At 44.9% G+C, this 22,130-nt stretch overlaps 1 protein-coding gene across 1 annotated transcript in view; it reads left to right on the forward strand.

Moving 5' to 3' along the window:
• LOC137423828 (M-phase inducer phosphatase 2-like) overlaps positions 1-22,130 on the forward strand; it is an 82,344-nt gene that overhangs the window by 54,035 nt on the left and 6,179 nt on the right. The window contains exons 13-14 of the mRNA XM_068111361.2: positions 18,732-18,865; positions 19,945-20,062. Coding sequence (XP_067967462.2) covers positions 18,732-18,865; positions 19,945-20,062 — 252 coding nt within the window. The remainder of the gene's footprint in view (positions 1-18,731; positions 18,866-19,944; positions 20,063-22,130) is intronic.

The raw sequence follows: 22,130 nt of genomic DNA on the forward strand, positions 1-22,130 counted from the left end.
CTGACATATTGAGATTTGGTCATTCGTCAGCAAAAGAGGGTCCAACAATAGACTTGCCAAGAGTAGTGTGGTGTGCCATTCTCCCTACTTCTGACCCTTCTTGCCGAAGATTGACAAATGAAATAAAGTCGTCCTGTTGCATTGAACATCTACAGTGCCCTCCATAAGTATTGGAACAGTGAAGTCAAATTTGGTATTATTGCTATGTACTCAAGAAATTTGGATTTGAGATCAAATGATGAATATGAGGCAAGAGTAGAGAGAGTCAACTTTTATTTCTTGGCATTTCTATGTCTTCATGTTTTACCATTGAAGAACAATAACACTTTTTATGTTCATTCCCCCATTTTAGGTAAGCATAAGTATTGGAACACATGACTGACAGGTGTTTCTTGTTGCATTGATTGTTCACACAAAAGATCTGTGAAAGCCTTGTTGTAGTTTTCGCCTTTGCTTTTGCCTTGGGAGTCTGTCTTTGGAGTCTGTGGGCAAAAGCCAACAAGATTACCATGGAACTGTCTATGAACGAAAAGCAAGTAATTTGGAAGCTGAAAGAACAGAATAATTTAATTAGAACCAGAGCGCAAAAATTGGGCAGAGTAAATACAACAATTTGGAATATCTTGAAATTGAAAGAAACCACTAGTGTACGCAGCAATAGACAACAGCCAGGTCGGCCAAGGAAAACAACTGCAGTTGTTGATGGCAGAAAAATAGGGGCAACACTGCTGGGCGCTCACCTGGTGGAATAAAGCAGTATACTACACCGACTAAAGGTATTTTAACAGTATCACGGTATTTTAAACCAATTTCAATGCTTGCTAGAAGACAGGGCAGCATGTACAATCATACAATCGTAATCATGACTTTAACCAAGCAAACAAACAAGATAAATAATTTTTGAGGGAGGGGGGGGGGGGGGAACTGCTCCCATAAACCCGTTAGGGCCGAATTTTGGTTAATACCATGAACAAACTTTGGTATATAATGTGTGATGAAGGTTGTGGTGAAGTTTCAGTGAAATTGTGTATGTAGTTTCAGAGAAGAAAGCAAATACATATTTTGGGGGGGAGCGGGGGGGTGGGGGGGGGGGGGGGGGGGGGGGGGGGGGTCCAACTTGGGCCCACTTTGACCCCTTCGACCCAGGTATGTGTATATATGTATAATGTATATATACTGTATATATATACATATATATATATATATATATATATGTATATATATATATATATATATATATATATATGTATATATATATATATATATATATGTATATATATATATATATTGTTACGGAAACGGAGTACGGCACTCCCCTTAGTAGTGGGGCGGCTTAGCCCAAATATTCAAAAGAATTGTGCATTTTGTGATACAAGCACCAAATTTGGCACACTAGTAGACTATCATATTATGAAAAGATCTGGATATTGGGCCATCTCAGATTCAGAGATTTGATTTTTGCAAGATTTGCAGATTTTGCAAGCTGAGATTGCAACGCCAGGGACGGCCGACTCCTTCCTACGAGCTGCCCACATCACCCGCACAAGAAGAGCTCATCAAATCACGGCAGCGGCACTGCACATCCTGCAACACCGTGCGTATGAACGCCACTGTATGACATATGCTGATGATGCAGAAGACCTGCCTGAGTTCGAAGACTGGTGTCACCAGAGAGGAGAAGACATTCCCAACTTTCAGTACTGGGCAACTGTGCTGGAACTAGAGATGTTGGTACTGGTCTACGTGCGTTCTCTGCGGCAGGCTTCATTCACGACGTACCTTGATGCCCTGACGGAACTGGTCCCATGGTTCCATGCCTTAGACCACACACACTATGCCAGGTGGGTCCCTGTTCACCTGAGGGACACGGTTGCACTCCCAATGAAGCACCCAGATGTAGCCAGAGAATTCAGGGCTGGCAACTTCACTGTACAGAAGACGAAGAAGGTGTTCTCTTCGATCCCAATCGAATCGAAATCTTGCAAAAATCAAATCTCTGAATCTGAGATGGCCCAATATCCAGATCTTTTCATAATATGATAGTCTACTAGTGTACCAAATTTGGTGCTTGTATCACAAAATGCACAACAGGTTTGCTATGCTGCTACACTATAGGCATAGGGGGGGGGTTAGTCCCCCTTCTATCTTCACTGGCCGTCTCCGCTCCTGAAGCTGCTCAGCTCCCTCCTGGGGAGGCAGGTGAGCAACCTCGTTCGAGGCCGTGGACAAGATGTTATTTGCCGAGCGGATGGCAGCCCGCGGCTCGAACCATGAACAGAACTAGACCCGATTCTTGAACGTTGGCCAAATCGTGCCACAGGTATTCAATTGGGAAAAGACAAGGACGAAACGGATGTAAAGGAAAGAAGGCAGAGTAAGGAGGAACAGGAATTTATTACTAACTATTATGTACACAATCAAAAGTAACCAAGGAGAAGGAAAGATATGAAAATAAAGACAGAAGGATGGAAGGACCAGAAGGACACAGAGCAATTCTAGCTTATACTATACAGGCTTGACTTAAAACCCCAAGACAACACAGAGGACGGACAACGAGCAGACTCACACGACTGGGGGGGGGATGAAAGGAATGGCAGATGCGAATCCTGGCAGGGCGGGGGCACGGCCCAAAGAGATCGCGGCAGGAAGGTCCGGGGCCAATGGCTCGATGTCGGTTTCCCCCCGCTCGAGCGTTCACGCGCCGATTCCGCAGAGAAGGCTCAAGAGCAAGGTCAAGAGCAAGGCAGCACAGCGAGGCAGTGAGCCGGCTCAAGCACAGACGAGGTACAGCAACGAGCAGGGCGCACGAACCATCTCCATCTGCATCTCCATCTCCATCTCTCGGTCAAAGGCTTCCGCCCGCGTTTTTATATCGCGCTTTTAGATCAAGCCGTGGGTTAAGAGGGCACGCCTACCGGGTCGCTCTTCGCAGTGCCGATTGGTGGGCATGGGCACCTCCTGGCTCCGCCTCCCGGTGACGATGGCCGAGCCACGCCCTTCTTCCCCGGTTGACCGCATGGAACAATGGCGTCTTGTGGAGGGATAATGCCAACAACCACCCGCACCCACCCTTTCGAAGGGAGAATGGGCCTACGCTTCTTTAATTGATGCAACGCAATGAACTAGTGGAAACGAAGCCTTATGCTGACATTTACTAAGGACATAACTACTGAGGGAAACTTATGATTTGCTACGTGTGTGCGATGGCCTAACTAAGGACGACCTTTGACCTTTGACCTTTACACTTGGAGGTATTTACAAGGAATATTTACAGCACACAAAAGTGTATATTCTACAGCAAATTACACATCGGGTTCTCAAATCCTCAACTATATATATATATATATATATATATATATAATGTATATATATATATATGTATATATATATATATGTATATATATATATATATATATACTATACTATATATATATATATATATATATATATTATATATGTATGTATATATATATATATATATATATGTATATATGTATATATATGTATATATATGTATATATGTATATATATATATATATATATATATATATGTATATATATATATATATATATATATATATATATTGGATTGAGACTTAGAACTTGGGACTCAGAAGACTCAGAGGAAAGGAGCAACGGATATATTTATTAGAACTCGAGTACACAAGCTTGAGGACAGCAAAAGTTGTATTGAAACTCACAAGAAATGACCAACAGTACAACAAGATGCTCTGAAATAATTCAATTAAACCTCACTTTATATAAGAAAGATCAGGGGTGGGGTTAGCTCACAAGACACAGAGACAGAATGGGCTCATTGGTCCTCCCACCATAGTCCCATCCTGTTGTTCAGTTAATTAAAGGAAGTTCATCCAAGGCCACTCATGGGTTAGCTCAGATAAGGAGATGGTCAGCATTATGTGGCAACATGTTTACAACTTTCTGTATGGAAAGCTTGCTTGGGAAAGTACAAAGGGAGTGGACACTCATAAAACTGTCAACTTGTAGGATATTGGTAAAGTCATAGAGGGAGGCAGAGAGATAACAGTAGCCTCCAAGGCCAGGGAAGGGGAACTAGAGATTGTGCCCACACAAACCAGAGCTCAAAGGAAAAGAACTCCTTATTAGGATATTACACATCCTCAATGCACAAGAAAGAACTGAGTATTATAAAAGAGTACAGCAGTCAGTCAAAACAAAACATATAATTGGTTATACTTGGTAATTGGTAAGGCAGCATGGATATACAAAGGGGGAGGGGCATTACAGCTCCCTACATATATATATATATATATATATATATATATATATATATATATATATATATATATATATATGTATATGTATATATGTATATATATATATATATATATGTATATATATATATATATATATATGTATATATGTATATATATATATATATGTATGTATATATATATATATATATATATATATATATATATATATATATATATATATATATATATATATATATACAGTGGTACCTCGGCTTACGAGTTTAATCCGTTCCGTGACGGAGCTCGTAAGCCAAATCGCTCGTAAGTCAAAGCAAATTTTCCCATTCAAATGCATTGAAATGCTATTAATCCGTTCCAGCCTCAAAAAAAAAACACCAATTTTTTTTGTTAGGTGCTTTTAAATAACAAAAATGTACTTTATAAATAACAAATAATGTATAAACAAGCACGACCTCGTATATACTGTACATAATACAAGAGAATGTAAAGAAATAAACTGGTTTTATTAAGCAGAGGAGAAGAGCATGCCAGGTGAGGTGTGCGTGTTGTCGACTTGGCGAGGCAGTACGATCGTACTCCTTCTACGATATGTACGATTTTGAAGCAGAAGGAGTCCATAAAGGCTATAACGCCAGCCAACGGCGTTACGATTATTTCAAAGCTCCGGACCTCTATCCATGAAGATATGGAGAAGTTGTTGTTTGTGTGGTTGAAGGAGAAGCAGCTCGCAGGAGATACCGTGACCGAGAGCATCATGTGTTTGAAAAGATTGAAACTCGGATATCGAGCACGGACCACGAGGTGTTTTTTCTTTTTTCTTAATCTCGGTTTCAGTGAACTTTTGCTCTGTGCTCACGTGTACTGTACCTGTACCTGTAATGGTACGTCAGAGGATGGCACCTGTTGTCATCATATTAAGTGCAAGATGTTCTGCATCGTAAGTTGGTACACCGTGGTCTTTCGGCGGTGTTTAAGCCGGCCGTCTTGGCTTCTGTCACCATTGGCATTGAGTCTTTCGATGTAGGTAGGTCGTTGTGTGCCGGTGCCTTGGCCGAATTCCTTCATTGCTGCATTGTTAGCTCACCTGGTTTTTTATACCACATCTTTGGTTATCGGACCAGCGAATGACGTCATCTCCTCCAAAGTATGGCTTATTCTCACTTGTCTTGGACGATCTTCTACTTCTAGCCTTCCACCGTGCATTTGGTGTCCACTGTACTTACTGTACAGTGCCTGGTAAAATTGATGTAATGGGTTTTTGACCGTCAACGCCATGAACCGTCATGAACCGTCATGAACCGTCAACCGCCATGAACCGCCATGAACCGTCAACGCCATGAACCGCTAACACTCAAAAGCCCATTTATCGCGCCTTATAAAGCAAAACGCAAACCGAAAGCCATGCCTCTCAAGCGAGGCGTGCTTCCGTGGTCACGTGATCCACAGGTGTAGCTCATTATACCCGCACGCGCGACACGCTTTGGCGGTCACGTGACCAGCCACTCTGGAGGCGGGGATCCCCGCCGATGACGTCACCGGCTGGAGCAAGGAGATTCCTCGCTCATGTATTTCGACGATTGCGTGTTTTATATCCAAGCAGAGATGCTTTCACGGCAAGATAACCGCGTGACCGGAACCGGAAGCCACAACCGGAAAATTCAAAAAAATAAATTTTTTGAGCTCGTACATCGGATCTCGGCTCGTATCCCAAAGCAACAAACCGCCCGAGCGACGGCTCGTATCCCGAAAAACTCGTACGTTGGGGCACTCGTAAGCCGAGGTACCACTGTATATATATATATATATATATATATATATATATATATATATATATATATATATATATATATATATATATATATATATATATATATATATATATATATATATATGTATATATCAGTCACTATGCGACCTTCATATCATCAGTGGGGAACCGCCAGCAAGGTGTCCCATACAGCTGCTGCTGCACCTTGCTGGGAGCGATAAGCACCACCTGCCACTGCACCTTGCTGGGAGCGATAAGCACCACCTGCCACGCGGTAACGTTATCTCTGGTATCCACTCATCATATGGAGTCGACCTCGTTGCGGTTGGGAGTTACTAATAATGGTATCTGTAATCTGGTTCTCCAACCTAATGAGCGGACAACATGACGTCATCGCCATGCACGTCCGCCTTGCCTGCAAAGTTCCAGAGGAACCATCTAGCAGTGCGTCATTACGGATTATAAATACAGATACTGTCACAAGTGCATGCAAAACTCACAGTTACCGACCTGGTTTCGCCCTTGTTGGGGCTTCATCGCCCTTGTTGGGGCTTCATCAGGGCAACGCAGTGAGGCTTTCCATACACTTGTAACTCTGTGACCCTTTCGGTTTTTATATCAGTCACTATGCGACCTTCATATCATCAGTGGGGAACCGCCAGCAAGGTGTCCCATACAGCTGCTGCTGCACCTTGCTGGGAGCGATAAGCACCGCCTGCCACGCGGTAACGTTATCTCTGGTATCCACTCATCATATGGAGTCGACCTGGTTGCGGTTGGGAGTTACTAATAATGGTATCTGTAATCTGGTTCTCCAACCTAATGAGCGGACAACATGACGTCATCGCCATGCACGTCCGCCTTGCCTGCAAAGTTCCAGAGGAACCATCTAGCAGTGTGTCATTACGGATTATAAATACAGATACTGTCACAAGTATATAGGTGGCGCCACCACCTAAAAATGGCCTCTAAACGGTGTTTTTTTTTTTATACTGTCACAAGTGCATGCAAAACTCAGTTACCGACCTGGTTTCGCCCTTGTTGGGGCTTCATCAGGGCAACGCAGTGAGGCTTTCCATACACTTGTAACTCTGTGACCCTTTCGGTTTTTATATCAGTCGTGCATGGCGATGACGTCATGTTGTCCGCTCATTAGGTTGGAGAACCAGATTACAGATACATATATATATATATATATATATATATATATATATATATATATATATATATATATATATATATATATATATATCTATCTAGTTACGAATTCCGTGTTTATGGGGGTTACAATTCAGGTCATTTCTTATTAATGTATATTCTATTAAAGGTTGTTGTGATTAAAGGGTCAGGAGCCCTTCTGGGAAAAACGAGACCGGAAACGGGATCGTGAAGAAGAGGAGGAGGAGAAGAAAGGGCGGCCATCTTAAGCTTCGAGAGCTCCGACGCGAGCGGAGGCGATCGTTACCTACTTTGGAACGGAGTTGGAAAAGCCCGTCTGGCGAGAGGAGTTACCTGTGCGGGGTGATTGATTGCCGGTTATGTGTCAAGGTGCCGTTTGGTCCTGGAAGGAACCAAGCGCCCGGCGCTGTTCGCCTCGACGCCTACGAGGGCATGTACGGGTCGCACCTTGGGCCTGGCGCGCGAAAGAGATTGGAAGGAGACGATTGAGAGTTGAGACTGCAGCTCGAGACCGAGCCGCCGAACGTGAAGGACAAGGGAACCGTGCCTCTGTGAACCGAAGTCCGCGCGTCAGGAGAGCGCCAGATTACTGCGGAACCTGCCAAGTCGGGTATCCTCGCTGAGGTTGTTGAGTATCCTCACTCCCAGCCCCGGATTGGAATCGGACATAGATTCCCCGATCGCTGGATCGACTCGACGTCACCTGGGAGGCGTGCAGGATTCGGACATTGCTTCCCCGATCGCTGGATCGACTCGACGTCACCTGGGAGGCATGTAGAGACATTGGGGGCAAGGGCCGTGAGTGTTGCCAACACTGTTGTGGGTTAAGGTGGCGCCACCTATACTATAGATAAGGATTGTATGGAAGGGCTGTAAACGCATTGTGATTCCTGTGCAGGATTTGGGAATATATTGGGGTTTGTTCGTAACCCTTGGTGTGGACTCGTTATTGATTGACTTATTTTCACCCAAGGACCATACATCTTTCTGCCGGGGCTCCCCTCGAGGTTGACCCCGTAACAGAATTGGGGGTTCGTCCAAATTACAATTTGCGGATTCGCAATTGGGTCTATGTCCGGGATCTATAAAATTTTCTAAATTTTAGTCCGAGAAAGAATTCCCAAGAGTGGGAACTTTTCCAACGTTCCCAAAATTGTTTTGCTCTGCCGACAAAACAACAACAACAAAAAAAAACAAAACAAAAAAAAACAATAGCAATAATAGTAATACTGTTGCTTTTCTTTGTTGGAAATTTCTGGGGTGAAGGTTAACAGGTGTTACCAGTAGTCACCATGCCGTTTGTGGCACAGAACTTTGCGGTAACCCCTAGTGAGGCACAGTTCCGAGCATTACTAAAATCGGACCTCTTGAAATTGGCCAAACATTTTAACTTGGAGGTCCGAACTAATTTGAGGAAGGCAGAGTTGCAGACCACGGTGATACAGTCTATGGTGGGATTAGGAACATGGGACGAGTTAGCCTGGGAGTGGCTACCCGAAGAACCAGAAGACGTTGAGCTCCGGAAACTGGAGTTGCAATTACGGAGCCAGGAACGGATCAAAGAAGAAGAAAGGAAAGCAGAAAAGGAAAGAGCAGAAGAAGAAAGGAAAGCAGAAAAGGAAAGATCAGAAGAGGAAAGGAAAGCAGAAGAGAGGAGAGAAGAGAAACAAGCAGAAGAAAGGAGAGTGGAACGAGAACTCCAGGAAAGGTTAGAAAGGATGAAAACAGAGGAAAGGAAAGCAGAAAAGGAAAGAGCAGAAGAAGAAAGGAAAGCAGAAAAGGAAAGAGCAGAAGAAGAAAGGAAAGCAGAAAAGGAAAGAGCAGAAGAAGAAAGGAAAGCAGAAAAGGAAAGATCAGAAGAGGAAAGGAAAGCAGAAGAGAGGAGAGAAGATAAACAAGCAGAGGAAAGGAGAGTGGAACGACAACTCCAGGAAAGGTTAGAAGGGAGAAAAGCAGAGGAGAGGAGAGCTGCAAGGGAACTCGAAGCAGAGGAGAGAAAAGCCGAAAGGGAATTAAAGGAACGTGACATGACGCTTCAGCAAGAAATTAAATTCAAGGAGCTGGAGTAATGAGAGAACGGGGAGAGGTACCACCCTTGCTGACTTGGCCGACACCTAGCCAGAACACCTGGGATGTGGGCAGATATGTGAGGCTGGTTCCACCCTTCAGTGAAAAGGAAGTCGCTAAATTTTTTCCACACTTTGAGAAAGTGGCTCGACAGTTAAACTGGCCGGAGGAGGCCTGGACCATACTAGTCTAAAGAGTGCTGGTGGGTAAAGCTCAAGATATTTATTCGGCGCTACCAATGGACCAATGTGCAGATTATGAGGTATTGAAGAAGCACATTCTCAAAGCCTATGAGTTGGTTCCTGAAGCTTACCGGCAAAAATTCAGGAATGCCAGGAAGAGGGAGAGTGAGACCCATGTGGAGTTTGCCAGAGTGAAAGAAAACATGTTTGATCGGTGGTGTGAGTCAAAAGGAGTCGGGAAAGACTTCGAAGCATTGCGTGACTTAATCCTGGTGGAGGAATTTCAACAGTGTGTCCACGAGGACATCAAAGTGTACCTGCAGGAAAAGAAAGTACCAAAGTTGTGGGACGCAGCCACCATGGCAGATGATTATGCCTTAACACACCGGATAGGGGTCCACAAACCTAACTCCTCGCCTAGACTTCAGCAGGGGAGTTATGGAACACCCGGTGCGGAGAACGACAATACATGGCGGCGGCCTCGAGAGGATTATGGGGACAACTCTGATACCCCAACTGTTTGAAATCAGGGGGCTAAGGGCCCAAGACAAACCTATTTCCCAGGAGGCCCGAGGCAGACCACAAGTTTTTCCTCCGGGCCTACTTGCGCCTTTTGCAAAAAACCTGGACACTTGATGTCCAGTTGTTACCTCATGAAAAGGGACAACCCAGAGCGGAGTCCGACTAGTACAACTCCGAATGCGATGGCAAACATAAGAAATCGCCCACAGAAGAGTTACCAACCATTTATTTATGAGGGGTTTGTCTCACTAGAGGGAGACTTGACTAACCCAAGACCTGTTAGGGTATTGAGGGACACAGGAGCCCATCAATCCTTAATGCTTGAAGGCATTTTGCCATTGTCAAAGAGTACAGCAACTGGTGATAGTGTTTGGTTACAAGGGATCGGTGGCTGTGTTAGTGCCCCACTTCATGTCATCCATTTGGAATCCGATTTGGTGTCAGGACCGGTCACCGTCGGTTTACAAGCCACGCTTCCTGTAGAGGGAGTATCTGTGGTTATCGGGAATGATTTGGCCAGGGGGCAAGTTTATGGTAACCCGAGGGTTGGTAAAGAGCACAGCAGGGAAAATAACACCACACCAGCTAGGGATGGCGACAAAAGTACCAAGTTATTTGTAGGGGGGCTGAACTTCAAAACAGAGGAAGAAGTTTTGATCTCTGTCTTCAACAGATATGGGCCGCTGGTGGAAGTGCGGTTGGTAAAAGACAGGGAAACGCAACGGTCAAGAGGGTTCGGCTTTGTCACGTTTGCAAGCACAAAAGACGCCAGAGAGGCAGAGAAGAATTGGAATGGTAAGGATTTGGAGGGTCGGACCATAACAGTAGGGAAGGCATTTCGTAGGTGTCGAGAGGTCTACAGAAGAGGACAACTTGGCGGTAGTTTTGGTGTTGGCAGCAGCCGATATTACTATGGAGGCTCCCAGAGTTACGGCACCTCCCGAAAGAATGATTGTCAGAGCACTGGCCGAGACGGAGACCGCCAGTCAGGTGACTGCTGGGACAAGGGGTACAACCGTAACTGTTAGGAGTCCGGAGAAGTTGAAGCACTCTATATACGGCGGAGCCGCCGAGCCTGGGCTCCTACACGGACTAACCGTGAACGCCACGTTCTTAAAGGCGTCCCGGTAGGGAACTTTCCTACACGGACTAACCGTGAACTCCACGTTCTTAAAGGCATCCATGTAATGAACTTTCCTCCCCGAACTAACCGTGAACTCCACATTCTTTAAGGCGTCCATGTAGTGAGTACTCAGCTGGGCCTCCCGAAAAAGTGCTATCGAGTTGTGTAACTTTGGGGCTTTGGTCACCACCCCTTAACCGTCATCCAAGAGAAACTAGAAGTTGTTGACGCTTGGTCCAGAGGGAATTACCTTTGGAATCTCTGGGGGTTTTGTGAAAGTTTGTTGCTTTATTTTTGAGATGTGATAATTGTGCCCGGGGGGAACTGATGATTTGGGGTGTGAGTTATTTTGGTTTGTTTATCAAAGTTGGCCTGCAAAGAAAGTTTTCGCGGTGTTCAAACTTTCTTTCTTGAAGGGGGGGAGTGTTACGAATTCCGGGTTTATGGGGGTTACAATTCAGGTCATTTCTTATTAATGTATATTCTATTAAAGGTTGTTGTGATTAAAGGGTCAGGAGCCCTTCTGGGAAAAACGAGACCGGAAACGGGATCGTGAAGAAGAAGAAGAGGAGGAGGAGAAGAAAGGGCGGCCATCTTAAGCTTCGAGAGCTCCGACGCGAGCGGAGGCGATCGTTACCTACTTTGGAACGGAGTTGGAAAAGCCCGTCTGGCGAGAGGAGTTACCTGCGCGGGGTGATTGATTGCCGGTTACGTGTCAAGGTGCCGTGTGGTCCTGGAAGGAACCAAGCGCCTGGCGCTGTTCGCCTCGACGCCTACGAGGGCGTGTACGGGTCGCACCTTGGGCCTGGCGCGCGAAAGAGATTGGAAGGAGACGGTTGAGAGTTGAGACTGCAGCTCGAGACCGAGCCGCCGAACGTGAAGGACAAGGGAACCGTGCCTCTGTGAACCGAAGTCCGCGCGTCAGGAGAGCGCCAGATTACTGCGGAACCTGCGAAGTCTGGTATCCTCGCTGAGGTTGTCGAGTATCCTCACTCTCAGCCCCGGATTGGAATCGGACATAGATTCCCCGATCGCTGGATCGACTCGACGTCACCTGGGAGGCGTGCAGGATTCGGACATTGCTTCCCCGATCGCTGGATTGACTCGACGTCACCTGGGAGGCGTGCAGGATTCGGACATTGCTTCCCCGATCGCTGGATCGACTCGACGTCACCTGGGAGGCGTGCAGAGACATTGGGGGCAAGGGCCGTGAGTGTTGCCAACACTGTTGTGGGTTAAGGTGGTGCCACCTATACTATAGATAAGGATTGTATGGAAGGGCTGTAAACGCATTGTGATTCCTGTGCGGGATTTGGGAATATATTGGGGTTTGTTCGTAACCCTTGGTGTGGACTCGTTATTGATTGACTTATTTTCACCCAAGGACCATACATCTTTCTGCCGGGGCTCCCCTCGAGGTTGACCCCTTAACAATATATATATATATATATACGTATATATATATACGTATATATATACAGACTTGGCATTTAATATGGAATATTTTTTTTGTGGGGGTGAACTTACTTTTCAAGATGTCTTAGAACCAAAAGTTCATTGGAATTACGTTGAAATTATTCTAGATTTTGTTAACGTGACCTTTAAAAGAAACAAAAACCACATTTGACATTTCGAAACAAATAAATTGATCCTTGAAAGTGATGTAAACTGATATCAAAGTCAATTCGCGTACAGTACTGCATTAAACTTCTGTATGTTTTCCAGAAGTATCTCTCTATTTTGCACATTAGCCGAATATTTTTTTCACAAAAACAAAAGTTAAATTACGACTGGGATTACGGACAGTAAAATTACAGTTCAGTACTTCGTGTAACCCCCACGAGCATTCGTGAGAGCATGTACACGTTGAGTCATGCTGTTCACTAGATTTTCCAAGGTTTGGACAGGAATCGCTTGCCATGCATTGACAATAGCCTGCTGCAATTCACGCACAGAGGGCGGCTGCTGGTCCAAGTTGTTGATTTGATGCGTTAATTCTTCCCACAAGTTCTCTATCGGATTCATATCCGGGGACATGGCAAGCCACTCCATATGCTCTACACTACGGTCAGCAAGAAAGTGTTGGATCATGGGAGCACGATGAGGCCGTGCATTGTCATCTTGGAAGACAAAGTTTCCTCGAAAGGCTGCACGAGCAAATGGAAGCAATGTTTCTTCCAGAATGGCCCTGTACTTGAACTGGTTCAGGTTTCCATTCAGAACAACCAGGTCAGTTTTGCCCCCTGCATGAAAATGAAAAGCAGCCCAAACGGTCACCCCACCACCTCCAGCTTGGACTCTTGGCACAATACAATCTTTGTTGTAGGCTTCATGCACTTGTCTGCGCACTCGGACGCGGCCATCTTGACGATAGACCAGAAATCTAGACTCGTCACTGAAGATCACGTGATTCCAGTGTCCTGGCTGCCATTGACGGTGCTTTCTGGCCCACTGCAATCGGCGCTGGCAGTGTTGTCTGGTCAGGCGTGGCTTTCTCAGGGAACCCCTGGCACGATAGCCTGCTTGAACCAGTCGTTGGTTGACTAGCCTTCTGGATACAGGCACATTTGTCATTTGCTGCCACTCAGCCCTAGGCCGATTAGCTGTCTTGGTATGGCCATTGCGGACTAACCGGTGCAGCTGGCGATCATCCCTCCTTCTGGTTCTGCGGGCACGTCCTGGCCTCGGTATTGGAGTAGGGACACCCCTCTGAGCATTTCGTTTCAGGATCTTTGACACCTGACCTTGAGTGATGCCATACTCCCGAGCAATAGCACGCTGTTTCATGCCATAATTTCGTAAAGCCACCACTCCATGACAAACAGCATTGTGGAGTTGACGGACCATCTCCAGAGGAAGTGGCAATAACTTTTGGAGACGTGCAGCAGTTGTTTTCCACTAATACAGAACGCAACAACCCTTGTATACCCGACTGTGAAGCCAATCATCAAATGCACCTGTCCGTACATTTTGCCACGCCACCTGTGATATAATCCTGTTGTTGACTTCTTGCTGTGACAGACAATCAGTGACATGGTTCTTTCAACAAATAAATCACCAAAGTGTAAAAGAAACTCACCAGATTGATATACTGAGGAAAGAAAGTAAACCCGTCAAGAAAAAAAAAAAATTCCATATTAAATGCCAAGTCTGTATATATACGTATATATATATATACGTATATATATATATATACGTATATATATATATATATATATATACGTATATATATATATACGTATATATATATATATATATATATACGTATATATATATATATATATATATATATATATATATATATATATATATATATATATATATATATATATTGTTACGCAACCGTGATTAACACCACAGTTACGGATGGCCGATTTGCGAGACTTTAACTCCCGAGGCGAAAACTCAATGGCGGATTCAAGCTCAACACAAAGTTAAACGCGCGGAATGGCGTACACAGCGGAGCTCCCCCGCCGCCGCCTTATCTACTAAAATCAAACACCCAGGAAACTGCGTTCAGATATATACAGAAAATAATACAAGGATTTATTATGGAAAAGTAAAGCCAGTGAAAAAGCCCGCCGGTAAATCTAATATCCTAGATCGGGACGTCCCCACACGACTGACAGCAAACACGATACGAGGGAGATTATGAATACGAAAATAATACGTCACGTCGTTCAAAATGTACGCGGATGCGGGCTTATCTGTCTTTCGTCGTCTTTGTGGCGGCCGTCCAACACCGCTCCTTTCGGCCCGATCGCACACCACGAGGTCCCTCGCTCCAAGTCCCACAAGGCCGAGCACCACGCACCAAAAAGCACCATGCGTCGACGACCTCCAACGCGGGCACAAACTCCACTTGACCAGGGACAGGAAGGACTCCTTTGATAGCCACTCGACTCGACTCTCTGCGGGAGTGCTGGCAGCCAAGTGCCAACTGTTCACTGCTTTGTTCAGTGCCAACTGTTCAACGAACTGCGCCGAACTCCGTGTGCTGCCGTGTGTGTCGCCGTGTGTCGCCGTGTGTGTCGCCGTGTGTCCGAAATGGCGTCCGACCGTCGCATATATCTCTCGCCGATGACGTCACATTGGCGCACTCCTCAGCCAATCAAAGCCTCCCAACTCGCCGGCTCGCCCCGGCCACGCCCTCTGCGGCATGCTCCACTCTCGCTCACCGACCCCCGCGGTCCTTGTGTTATAACACGTGCCAGGCGAGGTTTGTAGGCCTTGGAGGTGTAAACGGTGGCGGCCCATTGTGGCGGTGTTTTTGGCCTGGCTTCCTGTCCATTTATTCCGAAGTCATTGTCAGGGAAAGGGAATTATTTAATGTTGCGCTAAGGACCTAACTAATGTTTATGTGGTTTGCAGTGCCATAATGGACAAAGGTTTGACTACTAGGTGAGACTCACAGGGGCGTTACCTTTAATCCCTCACTATTTAACACTCGGACCTCCAGGTAGATCCACAATCATACATCTTACCCCGACAAACGCCTAAACATCAAGAACTTATTACATGTAGAGTCCCTGTCACGACAGCCGAATACCTACCTATTCAGATCTACCTAGCTCTAGATGTTGCTCTACCAAATTCATAACTATCTATATATATATATATATATATATATATATCTATATATATATATATCTATATATATATATATATATATATATATATATATATATATATATATATATATATATATATATATATATATATATATATATACATTGTTGTGGATATGAGAATGGTTTTTATTTATTTATTGTTGTAAAAGGTTGTTGAAAATATCGCCCCTCCTCCCTCCGTTTGTGGTTGTATAAAGGTCAAAGGGCGTTCCCGTAGTTAGTTCCATAAAGCATACATGAAGGACACTATAATATCCCTGTTCAGTAGTTTATTTCCTTATTCTGTGTATTAGGTTAAGGCTTTGTCTTCCATTAAAATGACACTCCATTGCACCAAGTGAAATAAGATAGATTCCCTTCATTCCCCACTCCCAAAACTTCCATTGCCAAGCCTCAATTGCCAGCCAGCTACATCCCCTCCAAGCCTCCATTGCCAACTGCACTGGGCAGTTTGCCAGGTTTGCTACAGCTGTGGGTTGTTGATTTCGCCCCAAAGCCGCCATTAAGCATGTGCTCAGCTCGGGGAAGAAGGGCGTGCCCGCCCATCGTCATCAAGGGCGGAGCCAGAGGGCCGTGCCGACCAATCAGGGCCGAGGCGAGCTGACCGATGGGTGTGTCCTGAAGGCCGGCGGCTTGATCGCCTGAGGCGCTATAAAAGCGCGCGCGCAAGAAGCGAAAGTGTGGTTGGACCAAGCAAGAGTTGAGTGGTTGGACTGAGTACGAGAGGAGTTGAGTAAGGGATCCCTACAACAGCAGCTTCAGCCACAGCAGCAGCAGCCACAGCAGCTTCAGCCACAGCAGCTTGGGGCCTTGACGGCACTTTTGAGCAGGGCCGCGAAGGAACGGCGGCTGTTAAACGAGCTGATCGATAAAGGGCGGCGGCTGCTAATCCCCGACCCGACCGTGCTGCGGGTCCAGCTGAACCTTCCTCCCCCTCCAGCCATCCACCTCCTGCCATTCCTGTCATCATTCCCCGTGTGAGTCTGTCTTTTGTTTGTTCTGTCCTGGGTTAATTAAGACTGTAGGTAAGCTAGCATTGCACTGTGTCTCTAATATCTTCTGTAAATTATTTTATTATCCTTCCTTCTCCTTGGTTACTTTTGGTTGTATATAGTAAATAAATTATGTTTGTATTCCTTACCCTTTGTCTTTCTTCTTCTTCACATCCTTCGCTTTAGTCTTTTCCCCATTGAATATCTGTGGCGCGATTTTGGCCAACGTTCAGAAATCGGGTTAGTCGGGGTAACTGTTCGGCCGCGGCGCCATCCGCTCGGCAAACAACATCTTGTCCGCGGTCCGTAACAATATATATATATATATATATAATTATATATATATATATATATATATATATATATGCATATATATATATATATATATATATATATATATATATATATATATATATGCTGTGAACAAACTTGAGTCAACACACCAAATATCATTTGTGCCAAGTATGGTCACAATCCCATCAGCAGTTTCGGAAAAGAGGTTGCAAGTGTTTACAGACTGATGGACTGACGACGCGCCATCCCATAAGCTCCCCGGAACTATGTTCCAGGTGAGGTTAAAAATGATCAGAGCTGTGAAGAAAACCCTTAAACAACTGTCAGTGGCATCACCCACAACCTCCAGATTGCAGGGGTGAAAGTACCACAATCTACCGTTCGCAGAAGACTTCGACAGCAGAATTACAAAGACTACACCGCAAGATGCAAACCTATCATCGGCCAAAATAGAAAGGCCAGATTATAATTTGCCAATAAGTACAGAGGTGAGCTAGCAGAGTTGTGGAACAAAGTTTTATGGACAGATGAGACCAAGATATAAACCTTTACCAAAGTGATGGAAAGGGGGAAATGTGGAGAAAGTAAGGAACTGCATATGATCCAAAACGTATACTACCTCATATGTGAAGTATAGTGGAGGTGGTGTCATGGCTTGGGCTTGCATAGCTGCCTCTGAAACTGGTTCACTCATCGTTATTGATGATGTAACTAATGATGGAACCAGCAGAATTAATGTGGAAGTGTACAGAAACATTTTGTCTGCCTATGTACAAGGAAATTCATCCCAACTCATTGGGCGGCACTTCACCATGCAGCAGCACAACGACCATTGGGCGGCACTTCATGCAGCAAGACAATGACCCAAAACACACTGCCAACACAACCAAAGAGTTAATCAGGGGGAAAAGTGGAAGTTTTTAGACCGGCCAAGTCACTCTCCTGATTTAAATCTGATGGAGCATTTCACTTGCTGAAGAGGAGACTGAAGTCAGAAACCCCCAAAACAAACAACAACTGAAAATGGCTGCAGTAAAGTCTTGACAAAGCATCTCAAAGGAAGATCCAAGAGTTTGGTGATGTCCATGGGTCACATGCTCGATGCAGTTATTGCATGCCTGGTATATGAAACCAAATACTAACTATTATACGACTTTAATTTACTTTAAGTTAATCTGTTCCAATACTTACACTTACCTAAGATTGGCGGAATGAACATAAAAAGTGCTATTATTCTACAATGGTAAAACATATATGGATATAAACATAAGACATCAAAATAGCAAAGGCCTGACCTGAAGGCAAAGGCAAAGACCAAGAAATAAAACCTGACCTTCTATACTCTTCCCTCATATTCATCGTTTTGATCTCAAATACAAATAACTTGAATATACACGCACACGCACACCCATATGTATATATGTATATGTATTTATCTATATATATTTCTTGAGCAATATTGTCATAAATTTGACTTAGTTGGCCCAATATTTATGGAGGGCACTATGTTATGTGGAATGGTCATTGTCTGGAAATGTTATTGTATGAGGGTCCACTCCCCCACCTCCCACATTCCCCTGTGATCTACACATGCGAGCACCACATACCACTGCAAGCATCACCCATGGCAAAGCATTAACCAGAACATGACGGTTTCCGATATAGGCCATATCCCAGCTCATTAAATCTCGCACTGCACGTGTATGCACCTCAGGGTGCTTGGAACTTGTACACAAAGGAGGAACTGCAGGAAAACCTGTTGAATCGTCGATTGCGCCCGTCACGTCCCCAGGGTCGAGTGATCATCGTCTTCCACTGCGAGTTCTCGTCCGAGAGAGGCCCGCGTCAGTACGTGCACTTGATTGGTTCCGCATTTGTATTTACATTTTACTTGGACACAGTATTCATTTCAGAGGCCAATTGGATCATGGCATCGTATGCTTCCTGCACCTGTCTGTGTGGTTTATCTTGTTTATTGCATCTTTCTCTTTTATTAGCCGTGCTCCCCGTGCAGTGGGAGACAGGGTTTTGCACTCACTTCTGTGTGTGTCTGTCTGTCTGGGCCTTAACTTTTTACCATTTGAGCTTTTGTCATCATATTTTCAACAAAACTTTCTTATGACAATATGAAGAAGGCAAACTAATAATTTTATCAAAGGGTCAAATGTCAACGTCACATAAAGTCTTTAATTTTCATCCAATCAACCTGAAATTTTATGAATTTACATGTTGGTTCACTGAATTGGTTTACCAATCAAAAGTTAAAAGCCGATTGTGTTTTGTTTTTTTTAGGTGAAAAGGTCAAGGTTGCATATATATATATATAACCACCTTTAGAGGCCATTTTTTCCCCGCAAAGCGGGGGTTGGCCTTTTTCGGGAACCGTGGTTGTTGTTGTTTTTCGGTCCCCTTTTGAAGCAATGTTTAACGGCCGGATGCCCTTCCTGACGCCAACCCTTTTTGCCGCCTTTAACGACAAACAGGGAATTACCAGTGAACTGGTACTCAATTAGCCGACCTCGGAAGGATGACAGGCTGAGTCAACCCCCTGGCGTTAATTCAGCGATCGACCGGGATTCGAACCCAGGATCCTCGGATCCTAAGCCGGCACCCTAGCCGCTAGCCCAACACCAGGGTTTTGAATGCATAAAATGGTCAATTTTCATTTGATTGATTTTAAATTTCAGGACTGAATCCAGATTCAGCCTATCAGTGGGACAGAAACCATAAACTGTTCCAGGCGGAGGTATGCACCCTACCGAGTGCCCTTCTAGTTTTAGCCGTTTTCATCAAGTTTTGCATACGGAAGAGGTCTGAATACCTACAAAGCAGATATGGACAGACGTTGCATTTTAAGTGTTTCTAGTTGCTTCTTGTGAATATGACATTACTCACCCTCCCTGCTCTACCCATTTGACTTTGAACAGATGCCATGCTCTACGTCAGATGGACCGTAAAATGAACATAAACAAGTACCCAAAGGTCTTGTACCCGGAACTGTATGTACTGCTTGGTGGTTACCGAGAGTTCTTTTCCAACGCACCGGTACGTGAAGATGTGAAACTTATTTCATATTTTATAATGCTTCATGTCTTTATTTATTTATTTGTTTTTCCAAGTGGGTGCACCCAACCGCAAGGTGGGAGTGCACTCCTCAGCCCACCTTCGGTAGGCAATGTGCGGCGGCGGCGCACAGTCTTTGAAATGCACTTTATCGTTTTTGAAAGCAATTTTATTGATCATAACATATGCTCTCGGGGTCCGCATCATGTTCCCTTTAACTACAAGTCTCATGTAGCTTTGCCGTTGAGGATAGCGGTCTCTCCATCTTCTCCATTCAAATGATTCTCGATCTCGATCAATTTCTCACACCTGTGGGAGTTGTGGACTGTTGTTGTTTCGTATGCAGCCTGTGGCTGCTGGTTGCATCATATTTCTGGAAGCACGTTTGTGCCACTGATGCAGTGCCCCAATTACCAGTGAGCTGGTACTCAATTTGCCGACCTCGGAAGGATGACAGCCTGAGTGATATTTCATGATGTTTTCATGCATGATATTTCAAAACGTTGTGGACGAGTTGCGACAAAACTAGGTCGATGAGTGGGGCAAATGACAAGAACAAGGCGATTGGATTTTGGTTCAGGTCCGGATCCAGATCCGGCCTATCAGTAGATAGAGAACATGAACTGTTGAACCTGGCAGAGGTATGCGCTCTGCCGAGTGCCGTTCTAGTTCATTTTTAAACTTGAAAGCATCGAATACACTTGGCCTTACGAATTAAAAATAGCTTAAAACCAAACATTATTATTTAATAACTTGTATTCCATAGTTCCATGGTTCGTACCCTTTTGCGTATCTGCAGCTCCCTCTGTGCACACCTTACATTTGAATGTAGCTGCCACACTGGTTAATGACCCTCTCAGACCACTACATTTTTGATGAACCCACTCAGCGCACATTGTACATTGAATGGAGTTCACTCCGACACCCTTCCTGCACACAGCACACGGCCACTTCCCAGTTCTTTCCACCTCACCACATGCTTTACCACTTGCCATCACCTTTGTCTTTCCGATATTCACCTTCAGACCTTTTGTCTCCAAACATTCCTTCCACTTGTTCATCTTTTCCTTCAGTCCATCCATACTTTCCGCAATCAACACCAGATCATCTGCATACAACAACTCCCACGGTAAACCCTCCTTTACGTTCCGAGCCAGCGCCTCCATCACAGCTACAAATAGTAGTGGACTTAGTACCGACCCCTGATGCACTCCCACCTTCATCTCAAACTCTCCACTGTTCCCGTCCTTCGTCCTTACAGCTGTGCGCACTCTTTTGTACATTGCCATCACTACTCTGATCAACCATTCCTCCACTCCAAACTTCCTCAATGCCCATGTCAATACTTTGCGTGGAACCCTATCAAATGCTTTCTCCAGATCAACAAACCCAAGAAACAACTTCTTCCTCTTCTCCATGTACTTCTCCTGCAACTGCCTTACAATAAAGAGCGCGTCTGTCGTTCCTCTTCCTGGCATAAATCCAAACTGCATTTCGTCGATCTTCACTTTCTTCCTTATCCTCCTCTCCAACACTCTTTCCAATACCTTCATTCCATGCTCCAATAACTTTATAGCTCGGTACGAGCCACACTCCAGAGGGTCACCTTTCCCCTTGTGTAGAGGGACGAGGGTACTCAGTTCCCAATCCACTGGAATGCGGCCTTCTTTCACCACCAAATTAGAGATCTCTGTCATTCTCTTCACACCCCAACTTCCTGCTGCCTTCAACATATCTCCCACAACTCCCGTCGGCCCTCCCGCTTTTCTACTCTTCATTGCTTTTATCGCTTCCTCAAATTCCTTCTCAGTTATCTTCTCTGCCGGTCCTAAAACTGGGTTACTCTCTATGTTGCCATCCCATTCATTCTCTGTATTCAACAGCATTTCCATATATCTCTTCCATCTTCCTTTAATTCCATCTGGGTCCACAACGATTTATCCCACTTCATCCTTCAAGCAACTTACCCCCATCACATCACACCTCTCTTTCGCTATCTGCTTTGCAATCCTGAATACCGCTCTCTGACCCTCTTCCGAATCCAAGTGTT

This window comes from Myxine glutinosa, chromosome 3 (genome assembly GCF_964187855.1).
Source record: "Myxine glutinosa chromosome 3, kmMyxGlut1.1, whole genome shotgun sequence".
Classification (NCBI taxonomy): Eukaryota; Metazoa; Chordata; class Myxini; order Myxiniformes; family Myxinidae; genus Myxine; species Myxine glutinosa.